Raw genomic sequence first — 23022 nt, forward strand, 5'->3', positions numbered from 1 at the left:
ATTAGAATATTCAACTACAGAAGAAGCGGTAACGCAGACCCAATCAACTTCTGTCCGCCCTACAACAACACGAGCAGTGACAACTGAAGGCTTGACCACACCTGCGTCACCAACGCAAGGTACGTTCAAACTTTTAGTACACTAGGGCACCTGTTAGGGTACTGTAGCTGCTTGACCACCAATGACCCCATATGACATTGACCCTAGATGACCTTGACTAGATGACCTTTGACTTTGGATGACCTCAGTTTTATTTGATACATCCGTTTTGACCTTTCGTATTGAAGATATGGATTTTTCCCCAAACACAAAAAAAATATTAGGTGTTTTTGGGAACAGAATCCATATCTTACACTGTGCTACATCTTACATATGAAAGGTCAAAATTTTCAATTGATCGTTGGCTTTTCCTCCCAGCTACATACACTTTAAGAATATATCATTTATAGATTTATAAAATTCGAGGACTGTTATATATATCAAAAATGTGAAGAATATCAAATTTTAATAATTTGTCATAACATTTGTAAAATATCGTGAATTTAAAAAAATGAACATTACAGGGTGAGTCAAAAAAAGTGCAATAGAGCAAAGAATCGATATTTATGTAAGAACCAAGTTGAAATTTCCCATCATTGAAAATTTCTATAAATGCCACACTCAATAGCCACCTTCTGTGAAAAAATGCAGTGACTCGCTTTTACCGTTTAATTTTTATGAGTCATTTTGCTGCGATACCAAATTTCATTATTTGTCCACGAAGTACCGTGTATTTTGAATGGGAGCACACATTGCACGATAAATGCACCAGCTCTGAATCTGACTTTAACTTAAATAAGGTTGATTTTTGCATTATTTTTATTTCTTTTTTACTGTTCAAAGAAACTTTCTAACATTACTTTAAGTCCTTCATGTCCCACTCGACTCCAACTCCAGTTTTTTAAATCCCAATATGTCCAACTTACTGGATATTTTGAACTTCACTCCACTTCATTTCATTTTGACATTTGAAAAACCCGCCTACAAATTTATATGGTTTTGATAGAGAATAAACATCTTTAAAATAAAGGGAAAGTGAAAATAACAACAAATAATGTTTCTTCTCCTCAAACAAGACCAAGGGCAATAACACTTTGGGTGCTCCATTTAATTTTAATGCCACTGAGGTTAAGAAAATGGCAGTGGTTCCAAATCTACCTTACACAGAGTGGACTGACATTCAAATTTTAGGTGTCTCTTGGACAAACATTAAAATTGGGTATCGCTATAAAATGTGCCATAAAAACAAAACGGTAAATGCTAATTCCTTGATTTTTTCACACAAGATCACAAATGGATATGTTAACTATAAAATGTTTTAAAACCTAAAAGGTTCAACTCGGTTCGTTAATAAAAATGGATTTTTTTTCTCTGTTGCAGTTTTTTGACTCACCCTGTATTTTATATCAGAAAGACATTCTTCGTATTCATAATGCAATTCGATATGTCTGATGTGCTCTCATATCCCACAAAAAATACTGTCGAAACGCTCAAAACGCTCATTCCAGATCCCTTAAGACCTTCAACTCGTCGTTAGACGCATAGGGGTGATAGAAAAAATTATACTAACCCAAGTTTTATCGTTTGAAAGGGATAAGTTTTGACATCTAGAATTATGATGACACTGAACTCATTCATATTTTTATTTCCCGCCATTTCAGCACATGAAGGTGATTTACGGCTTTTCGGCGGTACCGACCATTACAGTGGTCGAGTTGAAATATATCATGAGAGTCAATGGGGCACGATTTGTGATCATGGTTGGAGCTATTATGACGCTATTGTGGCTTGCAGGTAGGCCTTGTCACTGTGATTAACCCCGCAGATATATTTCTCAATTTAACCCTAACACTCCCAGTTACTACAAAATACTACGCGGTATATCCACTGTGCATGCATGCACGCCATGTGATGCGATGACACAATCAACCTACGAGAAATATTATACGCATGGTTCTTTCGCTTGAAACCGCTATAATTTGGTTCACCTCAAGTTTGGTAGTGACGTCAATGCTTCTTCGCGGTTGCGCTGCAAGCGTGCCAACAAAATGCTCATGTACGCGTGCGTGCACACTTAGGGCGTTAACTTTACGCGCGCAATTTGATACTGCGGCACGGGAAATACGCACATACGTCACTACCAAACTTGAGATGAACCAAATTATAAAAGTGCCCTTCCCCTTGCCATCGAGAGTTTGGTTTGGTGCACGAGGCCCCAATCACGCATGGGACCCTCGTAGTTGTTGGGGGGTATGCTTCCCGCAGTGGAATCCAGCCTCCCTGCGGAACATCTTGTGCTCTGTGGAACATCTCGATTCTCCCCCTCACACCGACATCGCCTGATTAGAGTCACGCGGTAGCCGTGACCAGCAAGTTTTAAAAAAAAGACTGTTAAAGAAGACTAATAAGATGCTCCCGCGAGACTATATTTACACCTAACATTAAAACACTTCTATTGTTCTATGATATTTTTCGCTGGGTACAAAGTGTATCTAAAACCATGTAGAGTCCCAAATATAATATCTTGACGACTGATTAATTCAAAAAGGGACACCAATCCTACAGTCAACCATTGTTTAATAATAAACAAACACTTTTGCTTCATTTCACCCGGTATTTCATAGCGAAAATTAGTGGAAAATAATGCTGATCTACAATTTTTAGACAAGGCTACAGCACTAGCGGACAATCACCTACACAATACTTTTTCAGATTTACTTCCAATTATACCCTAGCATTTTCTGAGATATCCTACATAAAAATTCTGAGCCCCATTCTATTCGCCAAAAAATCAAGTTTTTCACAATTCTTTTGTTCTTTCCGGACGATGCACCCATTCATATAATAAATAATGTACTTCGACACAGCAATTTATATTAGAGTCCCGTAGCTCAATGGTTTCGGCGTTCGACTCCGGACCCGGGGATCCTAATTCGAAACCCGATGACAAACTGTTTTTTCAATATTGTATTAAACAATAATTGTATTGTCATTAATCAAGGATAACACAATTTTAATCATCCAGTGCAATTGTGATATTATTTTTTTTATCAAAGCAAGATGTTTGATTCTCAGGTTTATTATTTATTATATTAAGGGCCTATTTAAAAAAAAACCTATAGTCCAGCCGCTAGCAGAACAAATAATAAAAGAAATCTCTTTATTATTTTCTTTATTTATTTAAATCTGAACAACACAACAATCTGAATAACACAAGAAACTAGATCAGGTTACCAATATTTTCTCATTTCAATAAAGTTCTGTCCTACCACGGGGCGATTCGCATGATAATAGGACAGTAAAACATGTAATATGTATGAATGGTTGATGAATCGATCTAGAGACCTGTCCCTCTGTCATCTTCAGCTATCGTAGAACTGTATTCCTACATGACTGTCATTTCAATTGTTATAACGTTCCGGTTGGTTTATTGCATACACTCTATAGGTGTGAAAAACTGTTCCACTAATATGGAAGGCCAGCAGGGACAAAAACGTATTCAAAAAGAGACAACCAAATATGGAAGGCCATTATAGTCATACGTAAAGACAAATTAGCAAAGCGGCAAAAATGCACAAAGGCCTATTGAAAGGAGGGACTGTCCCCACCACAGACACACAGAACAACTTGGCACAGCCTATAGGAATGTGCAACAAGATTTTCCACAGGGCTGCAAAGAACCACAATCCGCGAAATTTGGATAGCCAACAAGCTTAAACTATAAATTAACCCCGATTGAGGGTAGGGCATGAAGAATGAGGGAAATTAAAACTATAAACCGCGAAAGACCGCCAACAACCGCCGCTTAATAGAGAAATCAAACTAGATTGCCCCGCAGGGCTACAAAGAACTATCAACCGCGAAATTTGGATATCCAACTAGATTGCCCCGCAGGGCTACAAAGAACCACACACCGGGAAGTATAGTTATCCAACGAGCTTAAACTATATATTAACCCCGATAGAGGTAGGGCATGAAGAATAAGGAAATGAAAACTACAAACCGCGAAAGACCGCCAACAACCGCCGCTTAATAGGGAAATCCAACCGCAGGGCTACAAAGAAGTATCAACCGCGAAATTTGGATATCCAGCTAGATTGCCCCACAGGGCTACAAAAACCACAATCATTAAAACATAATTATCTTGCTAAGTCGTGGCACTTATACGCTTCCATAGTATAAGCCGTGCTACATAGTTTTAATTTGAAGTAAATCGGACTGACTCTGTGTCTCGCTGGCATCGTCAACATTGGGTATGTGTTGTTCATATTTATATTTTCTTAGTTGCCTTGAATAACTAAAGTATATTAAAATGTATATGTATCCCTATTAACATTACAGTCACGCGGTAGCAGTGACCAGCAAGTTTTCAAAATAAACGGCTGATAAAGTTTTATTAAATTATTTACTGTCATAAATCAAGGATAACATAATTTCAAACATCTATTTTTCGTTTTATTCGTTTTATGGAGTACTTCGTAACCCGATGACTTTCCAAGATTAGAGCTGCTTGGCTACATTCATAAAAAGAAAGAAAATCCACCAAAAACGTTGACAACGTAAAGAAAGCAGCAAGTTTAAAAAGCCCCACCTCGGCTCACTTTTTGAAACTATGTCCCATTTTGAATATCAACATCAAATCGGTGTTTTTAACGTTTAAACAATAGCATCATTGCCATTTACATGCCTACTTGTTATTCGTTTAATTCAATCATTGGTCATGAACTTAATAATTATTATAAAACAAAACATATATAGGATATTGACCAAGAACAACATAAATAACCTTTCTGATCGTTCCAGAATGCTAACAACTTAATATCGCATCGGCACATTAAAGATACATAACACTTCTGGAAATGTTTTAAGTTGATAATTATAACAAAGATTAAATCAGTATCTTTTACAAATGGGACCAAGTTTCAAAAAGTGAGCCGAGGTGGGGCTTTTTAAACTTGCTGCTTTCTTTACGTTGTCAACGTTTTTTGGTGGATTAATAATTACTTGGAACAGCAGAGATACTAAAATCAATACACGGGATCGATACACGTGAATGTGCTATGCACGATTTGATATTCAGACGATAAATCTTTGGATACTGGGGTAGAAAATGATGCATATCTCCCGTAAGTTTTTTATTATAAAGAAGCCATAATTTTTGCTTGCACTTGAATATATGTGTTGAAAAGATAATAAAAATTTTACTATACCCTAACCCTAACCCTAACCCTAACCTTAACACTTACCCTAACCCTAACCCTGACCCTTTCCTATGTCTTCCTATGGGTTATAAATTTTTTGCGTCCCGTTATTGTTGCAGAAAAAAATTAAGCGTCCGACACAGGACTTAGATCAACGTCAAAAAGAAGCAATACGACGTATATTGAGGCCCCATGTCACTTGGCAAAAATTCGAAAAACGGGAAATCGTACCATTAATTTTTTTTTTTTTGATACGGAATATCACGGATTTCACGGAATGAAAATATTTCAAAAATCTTAGCTTACCGGACCCTGTCTGCGTAATTAGCCATCAGGGTAAAAATTCTAATGAATTGATTGACTGACACAATTTCGATCAATGACCAAAAATCGATCACAAAACAAACGGTTTTTTTTTTAATTCAGCCCTAATTCGTAAATATGGCTCCTCTTGGCCTTTGTTTTGGTCTAGGCTGTTTTTGCGATAAACCATTGAACCATTGTTTTAGCTATTTCACATATGTTCCACATATAGACCATATATTGTTGAGATATCTTTTGTTCATTTCGAATGACAATCCCTCATTTCAAATCTTTAGTTTTGGTTTCTCTTTTGTTCAGAAACCAAAAATCAAGGGATTAAAAAGTAGAGCAGATCTGGTCTGCAATCATAACACTATATTATGCTGGGAGGACACAGTATAGCGTATATAACCAGAAGTATACAATAGTCTATTGTGCTAACATAATTACTATCATGATTGATATCGGAAATCTATCCCGCGGACGACAGTTGATGCTCTCTGTCAAAGGTAGCATATTACACTCACGAGTTCTAGGCCTAGAAATCATATACATGCGCGTATATTGAAGGATGGGGTGGGGTGGGGGCTTTGTTTGTTTGTATGAAACATAAACGATGCATGGAGATGATTTTATTATGAATTAATTTATTATCCCCGGGAAGCACAACCCATACCTCTTTAAGAGGGGGCACCCTCCCTATATAACCACCTCTTCCCTAAGTGACCCCTTTCCCCCTCCTCCTCCCCTACATTCGATATCTTCATCTCGAGCTCCCCTGCCCCTTCTCTTTCACTTCCAAAGCTCTCTGTTTCTCTTTCTCCCGGCCCATACCCGTCTTGCCCCCCCCCCCCACACACACACACACAATCTCTTCTCCCCTCTATCTTATACTTTTTGCAATAAAAATTGCTTCAGTAAAAGTCATTAGGTTATTAGAGGTCATATAATGGCCTTCCATCGATTCTGGTACATGGGATTAAGGACATGAATCGATTTTGTTTATAGCACCTATTATTACCATAGTGGCTCCCTTTTGTAATGTCGAATGCAAATATTTCGATGGTCTATATTTTACACAGGTGAAGTAGCCTAGGCTTATTAGATTTTGTAAACCACGTCTTTCAATGTAGATTACCATGCTCGATTTCTCTCCTCGTGAATATTGCACTGCGAAATTTAAACATTTCTTTTGTATACTTAGAGTAGGTAACTCAAACCAAATAATTTTACAATTCACACCACTTATAAGAAACTGAAACCAAAACCGAAACTGACTGACACAAATGTTCAGTTTTTAACAAAAGGTAGAAAGAATGAGTTCGGTATCTTATGATTCAAGTGGTTAGGCAGGACAATAGGAAACCACGTGACCAAAACCAAAACCAAAACTAAAACTAAACATTTGAAATGAGGCAATGCCTCATTTCAAATATATAGTTTAGTTTTGGTTTTGGTTTTGGTCACGTGGTTTCCTATTGTCCTGCCTAACCACTTGAATCACAAGATATCGATCTTTTGTTTCTACCTTTTTGTTTAAAACTAAACATTTGTGACAGGTAGTTTCGGTTTTGGTTTCAGTTTCTTATAAGTGGTGTGACGAATAAAATTACAGGATTTTCGAGTTACCTGATCTAAGTATACAAAAGAAATGTTTAAATTTCGCAGTGCAATATTCACGAGCAGAGAAGTCGAACAAAACAGTCTACATTTGAAAGCATTGATTTAGTTTGAAAGCATTGGCTTGAGACTACGAAATAGCCTAAGCTGATTTCACTGTGAAAATATATAGACCATCGAAATATTTGCATTCGACATTACAAAAGGGCCACTACTGTAATTGTATAGGTGCTATAAACAAAATCGATTCATGTCCTTAATCCCATGTACCAGAATCGATGGAAGGCCATTATATGACCTCTAATAACCTAATGACTTTTACTGAAGCAATTTTTACTGCAAAAAGTAGAAGATAGAGGGGAGAAGATTGGGGTGTGTGTGGGGGGGGGGGCTGAGGGCAAGGGGGATATGGGCCGGGAGAGAGAGAAACATATGAGAGAGAGCATTGGAAGTGAAAGAGAAGGGGAGGAGAGCTCGAGATGAAGATATCGAATGTAGGGAGGAGGAGGGGGAAAGGGTAATTTAGGAAAGAGGTGGTTATATAGGAGGGGAGCCCCCTCTTAAAGAGGTATGGGTTGTGCTTCCCGGGGATAATAAACTAATTCATAATCAAATCATCTCCATGCATCGTTTATGTTTCATACAAACAAACAAATTCCCCCACCCCACCCCATCATTCAGTATACGCGCATGTATATGATTTCTAGGCCTAGAACTCGTGAGTGTAATATGCCACCTACCTTCGACAGAGAGCATCAACTGTCGTCCGCGGATAGATTTCCGATATCAATCATGATAATAATTATGTTAGCACAATAGGCTATTGTATACTTCTGGTTATATACCCTATACTGTGTCCTCCCAGCATAATAGTGTTATGATTGCAGATCAGATCAGCTCTACTTTTTAATCCCTTGATTTTTGGTTTCTGAACAAAAGAGAAACCAAAACTATATATTTGAAATGAGGGAATGTCTTGAACTGGACATTTTTAGGTCAAATTCCAAACACCAAAGCTTAACATTGCAACGCACCAGATATTCCTTGACTTACACAATATTCCATCATTGTATCAGTGTTTTAATGTTTTGATTGAGACCTCCTTCAAACATCTCCAAACGTTACAAAAATGTGCTGCTTTTATGTAAGCAAAAGGTCAAACACAGCATTATGAGGTTTATGTTTTATATTATACTTCTTTGTTTGTTTGTTTGTTTTATTTCTTCTTTTGCCTGGGTTACTCATTCAGTGGATGTTTTAAGGTATCCTCTGTTCTTCCATGAGGCTCTCTCCGTAGTCTAGCGATATTGCATTCCGAAATTAGGCACTTGTTGGTAAAATCAGGTATCATCTTTAAGTATTATCTATACTGTTAGTGTTAAGGATACGATACATGATTTACCGACAAGTGACTCATTTCGGAATGCGATCATGAAATTTGAAGAAAAAAAAGTTTTTTTAGCCTTTTGTTTACTAAAAAAGAGGCGTTTTGTAAAGATAGATTAGCCGTTTTATGCATAAAGAGCACGAATGTTTGGGAAAGGTTTCAAATAAATAATAAAGACACTGATGTGATGATGAAATTGCGTAAGTCGGGAGATATCTGCGTCGCAATGTTTTGTTTTGGTTTCAGGAATTTGACCTTAAAATTTACGACTTCATGACATTATCATTCGAAATCAGCAAAATATATTTCAACAGTATATGGACTCATTCTTTCTCTAGAATGTTTTGTACATATATGTGAAATAGCTTCAACAATGGTTCGCTGCATAATGGTAAAAACAGCCTTGACCTAAAAAACGGCGAGAGGTACCACATTTACGGATTCAGGCTAAATTTAAAATTGATATAAAACGTTTGTTTTTTGATCGATTACAAAAATTAATTTTTGTCATATAAAGAAATTGTGTCTGGCGTGAATTACACTATAGTTTTTTATTCTTAGGGGTCTTTGACTTCTTCAAATAATTTTTTAAATCATAGAGTGAATCCCCTGGCCCTCTATAGTTACGCACAAAAGATCGAGTCCCCTTAACCATAGTACCAATATCCCATTTCCGCCGGCTGGCCTGTCATGCACATTATAGAAGCATATGAAATTGAAAATAGAAAACACAGAAATATCCATCATTTACAAATTTGTTTTTTCAGACAACTTGGGTTTACAGGCCCAAGCACCTCTAGGTGCTGTGCTGCATACGGGCGCGTCACTACCACTACGCCAATATGGCTGATGCATTTGAGTTGTGATAGGACTGAAGAGAGGATAAGCGACTGCCGCAACATCTATGGATGGGGTTCAACCCATTGTGATCATTACGAGGATGCCGGGTTGATATGCTCAGGAGGTAAATTTCACTTTGAGCCAAAGTATCATTTTTAAATTTCCATTTGTTTCAGACAACTTGGATTTACAGGCACAAGCACCGCCAGGTGCTGTGCTGCATACGGACAGGGCACTACGCCAATATTGCTGATGCATTTGTATTGTGATAGAACTGAAGAGAGGCTAAGTGACTGCCGCAGCTCAGATGGATGGGGTCCTCATTTATACCATTGTGATCATTACGAGGATGCCGGGATGATATGCTCAGGAGGTATATTTCACTTTGAGCCACCATTCCCAATAGCTTAGTTTACATCAATAGCTGCCAATCCAGCGAACACAGCACATTTTCAAAACGTGTCAAAAAGGATATATTTTTGATTTTGTGTCAAAACGTTTTAATAACATTAAAGCCATATTATAACATTTTCATACAAAATAAATTAGCATTTCTTTGTCATAAAATTTTAGGTTTTATTGTCAGATATATGCCCTTTTAGTTTTGAGCCGAACAACCACGGCAAAGCAAAGAAAATTGGAATTTACTACCAGCGCATATGTCGCCAATACGTACCACTCTTTCGGTCATGTTATGGTACGACCCTTTGTTGTGTAGATCACCGTCCCGCACGCCGTGTGCGTACTGTGTGTTATGAACATCGTGTATGCGTTCGACTAATAATTCCATCGTAATAATAAAACGCCGGTTCCGGCTGTTTTATTCAATATCTCGGATTTTGACAAAACTACACCACCTAGAGTGTTGATTTTTGCAGGGTATATTGGTTTAATAAAGTACAATATAATCGTGTAAAAAATGCATTTTAAAAAATCAGTAAATCAGCAAATGTTATAATAGGGCTTTAATTGGCGGGTTTGGTAAATGTTACGAAAACACACAGCAAAAACATTTTTAAATGTCAAAATGTTCATCATGTCAAGGAAAACCCATCTTTACCAGGTTTACCTTAAGGGAATGAGTATGAACGTTTGGACAGTATTTTTTGTGAGACATTAGAGCACATCAGACATATCGAATTGCATTCTGAATACGAAGAATGTCATTCTGATATCAAATAATTTTGATTTTTTGAAATTCGCCATGTAATACGCATTTTATGGCAAATCATTAAAAATCGATATTTTTGATATTTAACAGTACTGGAAGTAAACTTTATAAATCTGATGATTTATACTTAACGTGTATGTAGGTGGGATGAAAAGCCGACGATCAATTGAAAATTTTGACCTTTCGTATTGAAGATACGGATTTTTATCCCCAAAACACACAAAAAAATTAGGTCTTTTGGGGAAAATATGAAAGGTCGAAATTTTCAATTGATCGTTGGCTTTTCCTCCCAGCTACATGCACTTTAAGAATATATTATTAGATTTATAAAATTTACTTCGAGGACTGTTATATATCAAAAATATCAAATTTTTCCAATTTGTCATAAAATTTGTATTATATCGTGATTTTCAAAATTACAATTATTTGATATCAGAAAGACATGCTTCGTATTCAAAATGCAATTCGATACGTCTGAGGTGCTCTCATGTTCCATAAAAATACTGTCGAAACGCTCAGCTCATTCCAGATCCCTTAAATGTGCACTTGTTTTGCAACCTACATATCCTTGTCTCAGCGACTAAATTGGTAGCGCTTAAATACATCTTGTTCCATATTCTCCACTTTGAAAATACTTTCGGAGCATAAACCATTTTTAACTTTTTCGTAAAACAAAATCACTAAATTGCCACAATTCCATGAAAGGGAAGATTTACACTTGGCCAGTGCCCGAAGAGCCACAGATACGTACATACGAAACAATTTAAATCATGGATTGATAAATAAACGAAATTCCTTTCTTCCCTTATCAAAATTATTTTTTACTTTCTCCAAAAATCTTAATCAATGTATCTTATACTTAATACGAATTCAAAATTACACGTTGCTGATTTTACTACTAAAATATGCTTTATTTTGCAGCTACAAATAATGTCAGATTGGTGGCAAACGGCACACAAGAAGGAGTGGTTGAAATCTTCGTCAATAGTCGATGGGGCTCCATCTGTTTCGATAACTGGGACATGCTTGATGCTGATGTTCTCTGTCGTCAAATGAGATATACCGGTCAGTAAATTATCAAACTGAATTATCATCCTCTTTCATAACATTTAACCATATCACATACCCAGGTCCAGGGCCGTAGCAAGCAGGGCGGCCGGGGATGCCATAGCCGCCCCACTTTTTGAGAAATTTATTATGTTTTTCTTTATATCTTTATTTCAATTTGGGCATATATTTGTATTTTGGCCGCCCCACTTGCTACGGCCCTGCCCAGGTCACATACCCAGGTGCGTACCCATGGGGCTGCTTTGGGGGCTGGTGCTCCCCAAGTTTACGCCAAATAGTGGCAAATCAGCCTATATATTCGGGTACCTCAGCAGTTCTAAAACTATGAATAGATATTTGTACACAAATTGCGAAAGGGCTTATCGGCAGTCATCATTGTATAAAAATAAGAAAATAATAGTGGACAAGTCGAAGACACCTGTACCTGCAACCTCATATTTGACTACATGTCTGGCAGTGACAGGTCCTAGGTTCAACCATCTCAAAATTGTACTCACTGATTGCTCTTTGAAAATTTCACTTCCTTCCATTCTTTACTATTAACCCAAGAAGACAAATCGGTCAATAGAAGGGTGGCCTATTCTATTCTATGAATATTCATCAACAGGGCCGGATTTACAATAGGGCCAGATGGGCCCGGGCCCAGGGCCCCAAATTTGTGGGGGCACCAAAATTGCCCTGTGTGCATCTTCCATTTTAGCCGAAAAACACCGCGTTTTTGGCCAAAATTGCAACATTTTTCGCGCTTCGCGCGCAATGGCCTACTATAATAGCAAAATTCAGCTTCAATTTGGGTTAAAATAGTCTAAAATTGAAAATTCTCAAGCGCTTCGCGCGCAAATGTTCTGTTTTGTGAAAAATCTGATTTGATCTTACCTGCTTACCTGACTAATGTTAGACCTGACTTCATGACATGCCACAAAACAAGTACCTTTTTCTTGGTTCTACGCGGTTGAACATAAACATTTTTAATGGTGTAGCACGAGTACTATGCATTACAATTTTTTCATTAGGACCCAGTTTAAATTTTGATGGTGCAGTTGTAACTATCATACATTACGTCTTGCTCAGCCATGGAGTATAATTACAGCAGAAATATAATTACATCATCAAGAACATGGAACTAGCACAGTATAAGTACACCCAGTTATCTTTACTGATCGAGAACATTAATTGGCTGCACCCATTCATATAAGATGAATAAAAAATGTCGTATTTTTATCATCCAAACAACTGACTCTGTAGATGCCGAAATGATTTACAACACGTCGATCTCAGCTTCTTCTCTACAAGAGATACCGGTGATGGGAAGTGTCGCGTGTTCAGGCAGCGAGGACTATTTAGCAGAGTGCAGTCATGCCCGTTGGGGCTACTTCTGGGATCATCCAACAGAGTCATATGGAACATGTGACAATGGGATTGCCGCAGTAAAATGCAGATTAAGTAGGTGAAAGTAGGACCAATACGCTGGCGAAGTTACGTAATTAATCGGATTAATAGCCATAGCAACAGGTGAAAACAATTTTGAACATATCGCGCTGCACTACAAGCAGGTTACACTCATCACCTGTGTATGTCTGGAATCATAGATTGAATACAATACTGGTCTTTTCAAAGATACCAATCTTACAGGTGCAAGTGATCAGCATGATATGCTTGAATGCAGAGGTACCGCGTGAAAGTATTAGGGCAGCGCGGTATATTCAAAAATTGTTTTCACCTATTGCTATGGTAGTTAATCCGATTATTACGTAACTTCGACCGCGTATTATAGGTTAATAAACGTTTATCACTTGTTGGGAGTGAAATTGTACAAAATAATGCACGCGTACTGAGATGTTGATACGTCTAAAGGGGGGAGTGCATTAGACGCATCAACATCTCAGTACAAGTCCCTTTTTTTTGTACAATTTCTCGAGCAACAAGTGATACCCAAAGACCCACAATCGCCCTAAATTATATTGACAAGATAATTTGCCAAACATATATCTTCCAAATATAGTAAAAATAAATAAAATTAATGTTAGTACTTATACAGCGCCTTTCACATGTGAACATGTACCAAAGCGCTTTACATTTATTCTGCCGTCGTTAGAATATGTCAGCTGCCATACAATGCCCAAGGCATGCTCATACCTTTGGACGGCGCTCAATGGACAGTATTCATAACAGCTCCCCATTTCACACCTGGGTGGAGAGGAGTAATCGAGATAAAGTGCCTGACTCAAGGGCACAACACGATGGCGTCGCCAGGGCTCGAACCCGCAACCTTCCGATTATGAGTCGTAGCCCGTTCCGCTCGGCCACCGTGCTCTCTCTAGTACATCTTTGACAATATAACTGTACATGTTTGTTTTTTTTAATACAGAGAGCTCTGTATCATTTTTAAGCTAAATAAATCATAGACTAACAGACGCTTCATCAACTGACAAAGTCCAGCATTATATGTAAACCACTCGTTCCATGAAGTGTGAGACACGAAATGGCTACGCTCATTTTGCCTCTTTTACCGCATTATTTTGGAGCAAACGCATTGGCAGGCAAATTTCCTTCCCGTAACGCGAAGGCACGCAGACATTGCGTGATTTGTTAGACATGGTAGACAGAACAATGGGCCCCATTGGCCTCATGAATATTCCAGAATTCTAATTACAGACAAGCATGTTGAATTTCTCAGGTGACGTAGTATCAAAGTGGCCCTCAAGTGGCAAACTCAATGAGAAATGTAACTCTATCTAGTTTCAATTTTCTGATGCAAGTATGTAACTGATAGCACCACGACCGACAATGCGTATGCCGAGTCAGCGTACAGAAACGCGCCGGTCGTGAAGAAACTATTAATTAGGTTAGGGTGCCGCGCCGGAACAAAAAATGGAGAAAAAAATGAACTATGGCGTAGTCTAAGCCTACTCGGTGCTTGGTTGGGCCACCGAGTCAGGATCCATTTTTCACGAGGTAAGCCTACATTTACAAGCCATAGATGTCCTGGTAAAGAAGCAATGTCGTGTTTTATGTCATGATAAATAGTTCTGTAAGCCCACTATACAAATAGTAAAAAAACACTTATTTATAAGCCTTTGGTTGACTGTTTTATTGTTGTGAATTTAGTTTTCGGACCCGATCAGATTCGCCTCATCGGAGGAGGTTCCAATGAAGGAAGAGTTGAAGTTAATTTTGACGGTACATGGGGAAGTATTTGCTACAACAATTGGGATATACGGGATGGTGAGGTAAGTACAACCTTCAATACAGGCCAGTATGCAAGTGATAAATCCATCAATTCCTTTTCATGCCGAAGCTTATCTTATCTGTGCCCTATCTTAGACATGTTAGAGGAACAATTTAGTGTCTCATACTCTTCTACCGAACTTGATGCTAAATGGAATACCGGGAATGGAATTTCATTATTAAATCACTCATTTGAAAGTATTCAACTGAAGAGTTGACGGAGAACGCGTTAGAATTAGAATATCCCTGGGATTAGTAAGAGTTTTGATTATGGTTGGGGTGGCGACAAATGAAAACAGAAGACTTCTAGCTAAATGGTCGATATGGTTGGTCTATAATTACAGCCGATTTCTGCCTTGATATTTCTCATTTTCCAGGTTGCTTGTCGACAAATGGGCTTCCCAGGGGTTGTCAACGTAACAACAGGTTCTAGCTATGGCCCAGGCTCAGGAAGAATATGGTTGGACGATTTGGACTGTGTAGGCAATGAAAATAATCTTGCAGAATGCGATCACGACGGATGGTTAGAAACTCGCCAATGCATGCAACCTGAACTTGCTGGTGTCATTTGTCTTCGAAGTAAGTTTATAAACGTAGGCTAACTGTGAGGTAAAGAGCCTTCCGTTTCGACCAATGTTTAGAACAAAGATGGTTGAAATCATTGAACATGTTATAAAAGCAGTCATACTTAAATTTAAAAAAAGCTAGTTCTTCTGACTAATATCCGTTATAGTTTTAAGTTCTCTTAACTTGCCATTTTGATGGAAGAAAGTACGTAGAGGGATTGTGTCGATTAAAATTAAAATTAACCAAATGTTCGCTTGATAATGTTGTTAAGTAATGGTTAAGAGTCACGATTTCCAATGGTCCTATCATTTTGGTAAGTGGTTAAAAAACGTGTGCTGCATTTACCTATTTTGCCTCCAAATTAGCACTTGACGGTGATATTCGTCTTGTGGGTGGAACCAGTGACACACATTCTGATGGTCGCCTGGAAATATTTCACAATGGTCAATGGGGTAGCGTTTGTAACGATGGATGGAGTGACGTAGACACATTAATTGCATGTAGACATCTTGGATATAATTCTGTTGGATCTGCAGTACTGGCGCCAGGTTGGTATTGATAATATACATTCCACACCATCACCCCATCCCACGAACTCTCCTAACACATTTCATTTTTTGGCGACATTGAGGTCAGAAACAAAAACTTACCACCCCAACTTTTCACATTTTTACTTATAACTCAAGAACGGCATGTCGCAGATAGATCAAATTGTACCTTTTCTGCATTCTTTTGATTAGCAAAATACTTTGGTGTTGGTTTTGACAAAATCTGAAGGAATAATTTGAACCTTATTGTATGACATTTCATCCTTGTTGATTTTCTGAATTTTTTAAAAACCAATATAGCTTTTCGTTTTCTGTGCATTTTTGCTGATTTAGAGACGGCGATTAGAAAACGTTTTTTGTTGTTGTTTGTTGTTGCCTAATCAAATACCCCACCAAATGTACGGCGGAAATAAACCTCGTGTTGCATTATGTCACGTAAACAGCTTCCTCTGGAATGCGTGGAATGCGGGTTAAGTACGCCAGTTGTGAGCTTGTCATTCACAGAGGTACTTGGAGAGGATACCTAGATTGTGCCATGAAAAGAAAATTTATATTTTATATTTTATAGTTTAGATTACTTTAAAAATCTACATCCGGTACTTTTTAAATTTAAACTCGTATCAGATAAATAAGACTGTTTATGTTATCATGTTTACAGACAGTGCGTTAGGGGCTTGGTTTTCCAACGTTAGCTGTACCGGTGATGAAAATCACTTTGGAGAATGTAGTTTTAATTATTGGAACGAGACTAGCCAGTGTAACAATGGCAATTACGTGGCTCTTAATTGTTCTGGAGGTAAGAAAAGTAAACTTTGGTTTGCGGTTATTTAGAAGCTGCAACATTTCTCTCCTTTGACTTGAACTACATGAGGAAGAGATATGCCTCTAACTACTTTAAAGTCACAATTCAGTATACTCTACTAGGAATGGTTTTCAATAATGATCAGAAAATTTGACCATGACAACCCCTCTCTGACTTTACAAAATCCACCTGGCGCGCCTCGCCTCCCTCGAGGAACTAGATCTAGTTCTATAATGATCTAGCTGGCGTAAACGTAGACGTAAACATGTGGCTGTTAAAGAAATCACCACTTTTTTTTACCACCGAGAAAAAATTTTTAAAAAAAATTCACTTGGGGATAGCTGCAACATATAAATGCATTTCCATGAGATCTCCTTAATACCATACTAAAACCCAGATAACACGCATATATTGGTTTTCGAACGCCAATCTTGGCATCGGCTTTATTTTGCTGCCCATATTGGGCCAATCTTGGCATACCATCGGTAATCTTTATATTGGCATCACAGTGGCAGCCTAAATTGGTCCAATATAGGCCCAATATTTGGCCCAAGCCCAATCTTTGTCCAATCTTGGGCCCATGAGCAAATGATATTGGGCCATTATTGAACATAAATCGGGCCACCATCTGACCAATATCGCCATGTTATCTGGGAAGTCGTAACAAATTCCTCCAGGGCGACAAACTTCAGAGCCCATCGAATCCATGTTGACTTATTTCAAGTACCTATGTAACATCAAGAACAATAATTACAAAATATTCTTATTTAGATTTAATTTAGCCAAAAAAGGAGCATTTAAAATTTTTAATCCTTGTTTACAATTTTGCCTTGGCCTTTTTTGTTTGTAACTCAAGAACTCTACGTCGCAGATACGTCAAACTATACTTTATCTAAATCATTTTTAACCGGATTTGACCAGGTTTGAAATGTGACACCTGCATAAGCGGCCATTTTGATTTTGTGTAATTTTTATGTAGATTTTTAGGACGATTAGAATATAATTGAAGACCGAATTAAAAAGACTAGTTTGCGTCTGACGTCCTGTCAACCAGACCAAAAATGCCGTACTGCGCAGGACAGCAACCAATCACAACGCGCCGTTGCCCTGACGTCACGCGCAAACTAGTCTGTTTAATTCGGTCTTCAATTATAGTATTCTGGGATATTCGCAGAAATGTTTTGTAGTCAGAAAAATTATGTTACATTATTAGTACTTTTTCTTCCCTTTCATAGCTTCCAACAAATTGCGTCTGGTAGATGGTTTAACCAACCGCGATGGAAATGTTGAGATATATCACAACGGCAGATGGGGAAGTATATGTCCTAATGATTGGGGGATCAACGAGGTCCGTGTGGTATGTATTGTTGTGCATGGATAGTAAAAAGATGGTCTTAATATCGAATGGAGCTGATTCAAAAAGCGCCTGAAAACACTCCTCTTCCAGAGTTATTTTTCTGCATTTCTTTTTTCCTGTATTATTCCTTGTGTTTTGATGCTTTTGCTTTTGTAAGTCGCTGTATATAAATACATAAATATTGTATAATAATAATAATAATTTAGCAGAATACTACAGATACTACTACATATGTAAATTATCAATCAACAAACCAAGAATAAAAAGAAACGGTACTGCCCAAATGGATGTATTAGCACTCTTTACATTAATGAAATTAATGCAGTTTCTACCGGGCAAAACTTAAAGTGATCTGCAAATGCATCATGCTGACCTTAGTCTAACAGATCAAAGACCCCATGCCAGATCTTATACTAGATCTGATCCTCAAATGGACGCGATAAGAAGTCGAACCCAGAACGTGGTAACATCTATGGTAAATTTCATGACATTTCATCCTACCATCCTAAACAGATGAGAAGGCGGGTCAAATAATCCAGTATAGTCTTTGACCCTAAATTTACCATGGTAAAAATGGTTAAAAAAAATGCCTATCAGTTCACTTTCTAGTAAAGCTGATACGAAGACCTGGAAGAACCTTACAAACGTCAACGTTATGAATATTGGAGTTATAATATAACACAACAGCTAACAGTGCACTTTGTTTACTGATTTAATTTTTAAGATTATTTCATTCTCTATAATAGAGACAAAACAGGCATAGCCATGCGCGTATTTTTTTTTTTGGGGAGGGCTTTGGGGCGCCAGCCCCGGGGCAAAGCAGGGGTGGTAAAATCGAAGGGCGGCGAGAAGAAGAAGGGCGGCAAAAAGAGGGGCTGCGGAAGAAGAAGGGGTGGCAAAATGAATTACTAAAGAATAAAGGGCGAAAAGGGGAAAATTTGAAAAATTGTACTATACATCAAAATGTGTTGCTTTTGGGGCGGCTGCGCCTTAAATCCTTTTTTTTTTCTTTTCTTTTTTTTTTTTTTTTTGCTCTTCACTTTTTCAAACGACCGTAAAAAAAAATGGGGCAACCTTTTCGGGCTGTTGAGGATGGGGCGGCAAAATTGATTTTCTTCAGCCCTCCGGGAAGGGGCCGTCACGGTACGCCACTGATAGCATTTAATTTTTATACAATTAGAGCGCGTCGGAGATAGATTTAAATCCTTTCCATTATAATGGGTGGTTTGCTTGACGTTTTTGGGTCTACATTAAAAAGTTTCCACAAAATGAAACATATTAAATAAATACAGCAGAACCCGAATCCACATGTTGGTGTGCGTGTAGTTTGGGGTGCGTGCGCGCGTGTTTGTGTCAACGAGCATAAATGTACAACCTGCACAAGACATGATATTGATCGTTTTCATGGCAGCTCTGTATACCTCGTAAAAATAAAGTACTTTTAAACTTACTTCCAGGTGTGTAAGTACTTTGGATTCTCAGGTGAAGGTGAAGTGCTAAATAGAGTCATATCACCCGAATCTAGCAGCGGTCCAACTTGGTTAGGTGGACTGAACTGCAGTGGATCGGAAAGCAACCTAGCGGAGTGCCCTCACCCGGGATGGGAAAAGAATGGTTGTGATTATGCTGAACAAGCTGGTGTACTATGTCATGTTGGTAGGTTTTCACGTCTTACAATCCAAAAAGCTTTCAAATGATCATAATCATCTTCGTCCTTCTTTATTCGGTATCTTTTAATAGCAAATTCTAATTATTATTAGGACTAAAGTTGACCAGGATGTACTTTACATCATGGTCATTACTTTTCCATTGATTTTTCAACAGCAAGAGAAGGTGACCTTAGACTTCTCGACAACAGCTTGCAACACGATGACTTTACTACTATAGTAACCAGAGGGATAGTTGAAGTCTACCATAGAGGAGCGTGGGGCTCAATCTGTGGAAGAGGATGGGATGATTTCGATGGGGGCGTTGTTTGCCGTCAGCTCGGTTTTACTAGACTTATCGAAACGGGAACAGGACATTTGGCCAACTCTGGTAATTTGCATAAATCCAAAATGACCGCTGGTCGCCATCTTGAAATTGTAACTTTTGAACCACTTGCCCTAGAATGCGATACACCACATCTTCCAAGGTGTTTTGGGTGTGTAGAATCCATTTCTGATAATATTCTTTAAATTCCAGGTAAAGTCAGGTTATAAAGATCAGGTATCCAAAGATGGCCACCGGTCACCATCTGGAAGTACGCCATACTTGGCCAAGAATGATGTATACATATTTTAAGGTGTTTTGGGGTGTGCATACTCAATTTCTGGATTCTCAATTCAATTTAATTTCTTAATTGTATTTAATAGCTACACCTGAACCCGATTCAATCCGTCTTGTAGGCGGAAACAACGCGAATGAAGGTAGAGTTGAAGTATATTACAATGGTATCTGGGGAACAGTGTGTGATGATAGTTGGGATACGGATGACGCAATGGTAATATGTCGCCAGCTAGGACTTCCACACAGGAATGCACAGGCATCACGTTCTGCTTTTTATGGTCAAGGATCTGGTACCATTTGGCTCGATAATGTGGATTGTTTAGGATCAGAAAACAGAATAGATGAGTGTCGGCATAACGGCTGGGGATCACACAACTGCGGACACTCTGAAGATGCTGGTGTTGCATGTGTAGGGGGTGAGAAGTGTTGAAATTCGATTTTATAACAGTTTACGTTGGGGTGGTCACTTAAGGGATCCATTATTTGGGTTTTCTGCGATTGTGCATTTACGGCCATGTGTATTTTCTTTGAATGTAATTCCTTTCATCATATTTTTTCAAACATAATCGTATAGAGTGGGGTCATTTTGGGGGTCATAAATTACCTATTTTGTGTTGTGCGCATAATGATAATTTGGTAAAATGAAATTCTAGGGCTTGAAATATGAGTTTTTAAGGATTTTGTGGAATTTGGGGATTTCGGCCGCCATTGAAGTGGCCCTGTGCTTTTTTTACAAAGTAACATACATGCTAAGTATCATGGTTTTGGTTGGTTTTTCATGCTTGTTTTGTTCCCTGTGGTCTTGCCCTATTGTCAGCTTTGTTGCCATCATGTAGTGTCTGTCCCACTTGTAGGTCATGTGTTTGTCTATACACATAAATGGTGTCTTTGTCTCTGCACTGTTTTGTATTTTGTTATTACTCTTCAGGGTGGCCAAAGTGTTCTCGAGCTTTGCTCTTTTTTGGTCATCCTTCCATTATGTATTATATATTTTTTCATTGCGTTATTGATATGGTAAATAGATAATAGTAAACTGAAACTAAACTGAAAGAGTGGTTTTTTTTTTTTTGGACCTGCCTATATATAATTTTCAGTAAACTTGCACATTCTTCTATACATAAATGGAATATAAATAGCTGGGCTAAATGATTATTCCTGATAGTCGCGATGTAAATTATATCTAGTTTTCTAAGCAAACTCTAAGGACACGTAGTACAAATTATCATGTCTTACTCTCTTACTAGATTAAAAAGTCAGGTATTTTGTCGTGGGTCCCGGCTTTTCATATTCATGTTTATATAATTGCATTTTCAGTTGATTTAGTTTACTTTAATCTATAATATCACCTTTATTAGGCTTACGGTGTTTCATATTTGTTGTAAAATTAATTTAAGTTACAATGTAATGTAAGGTAACATTCACTGCTGGCCTTTTAGCCTTTCGAACGGATCCTTCATGTCGTAATAACAAAACAACTTGTCCAATTTTCTCATCCTTCATTAATACACTGTAAATGTAACCAACATAGTGACTTATATGTATATTTTGATTTTAAGTAAACCCCTATTTTTTTCATCTGGCACTTAGAATACCTGGCCTTTAATACCTGATCTTGACCATGAATCTAAAATAATAACATCATAAATGGATTCTATACACAACATTGTGTACTTTCAATACATTATTAATTCTAAACCACAATCACTTTGTTGATCAAAGCAAGTAGCCTTGCCATAAAACAGGATTTTGTTATCCAGTTCTGTCATGTCAAATAAACATTGTTTTAGGACAGACTTGTCGCAATCTAAAAAGTCATTTTTTATTGATATTATTATAATGTATTAGAAAAATATCTTTGTACAAAACCAAATTTTTGTACTTACTTTTGACGGAATGATGGATCAACCAATGAGGGCAAATGTATATTCATACAGAATTGTTTGGGTGATCTCAGAACCAAAGTAAGATTTACACAATTAGGCCAATCAAATTATGAAATCACCCACCACTAATTGCAACAGAAACCATTTCGCATGCGTCCATATCCCAAAAGCTAACACAAGCTAAAAACCATAACATTGTATTTATCTCGTCATAAGAATTCAGAAAAAGTATAGTTTGAAGTACAAAGTACATTTCTTGAGTTATAGGAGAAAAGGTCAAATGTAAAAAAAATTGGGAGACAAAAAATGAAAAATTCTCCGATTTAGATTTTTTTTTTAATGTCAATGAAGATTAAATTCCATTGAACTGTGTTGACCTTGAACTATTTTGTGATGTTACCTATATAACAAAACATCCAAAACAATGCAACTTTTATCATTTTGACTGTTTTTTGCCAAAGGAACAATTTGAGATCAGTTGGATTAAAATTGTAGCATATTATAAACGCCCGTGGGTCCCAAAATTTTGACCTTGGACCTTTTCGCCAAATTATGCAAATTAGGCACTGTTCCACTATGGGGATTTTCGGGGACTTTTGATGTGTTATTAAATATGCTTTTCTGAAATGAATGGTGCTTAAATGGGTTCTGTTGCAATTAGTGGTGGGTTAGCCCCTTGTTTTTCTTAATTTGATTGGCCTAAATTCTGTGTAAATGTTTTTGAGCATTTTAAGAAAATA

The 23022-nt window shown here is 37.6% G+C and overlaps 1 protein-coding gene across 1 annotated transcript in view; it reads left to right on the forward strand.

Annotated features, from left to right (window-relative positions):
• The window catches only part of LOC140161849 (scavenger receptor cysteine-rich domain superfamily protein-like), a 42646-nt gene that overhangs the window by 15165 nt on the left and 4459 nt on the right, over positions 1-23022 (forward strand). The window contains exons 13-25 of the mRNA XM_072185144.1: positions 6-119; positions 1701-1833; positions 9567-9763; positions 11483-11626; positions 12875-13072; positions 14738-14859; positions 15235-15436; positions 15790-15972; positions 16631-16768; positions 18010-18131; positions 19589-19787; positions 19956-20168; positions 20486-20815. Of these exons, the coding sequence (XP_072041245.1) occupies positions 6-119; positions 1701-1833; positions 9567-9763; positions 11483-11626; positions 12875-13072; positions 14738-14859; positions 15235-15436; positions 15790-15972; positions 16631-16768; positions 18010-18131; positions 19589-19787; positions 19956-20168; positions 20486-20815 (2295 nt within the window). The remainder of the gene's footprint in view (positions 1-5; positions 120-1700; positions 1834-9566; positions 9764-11482; positions 11627-12874; positions 13073-14737; positions 14860-15234; positions 15437-15789; positions 15973-16630; positions 16769-18009; positions 18132-19588; positions 19788-19955; positions 20169-20485; positions 20816-23022) is intronic.

Source organism: Amphiura filiformis, chromosome 10, assembly GCF_039555335.1.
Source record: "Amphiura filiformis chromosome 10, Afil_fr2py, whole genome shotgun sequence".
Classification (NCBI taxonomy): domain Eukaryota; kingdom Metazoa; phylum Echinodermata; class Ophiuroidea; order Amphilepidida; family Amphiuridae; genus Amphiura; species Amphiura filiformis.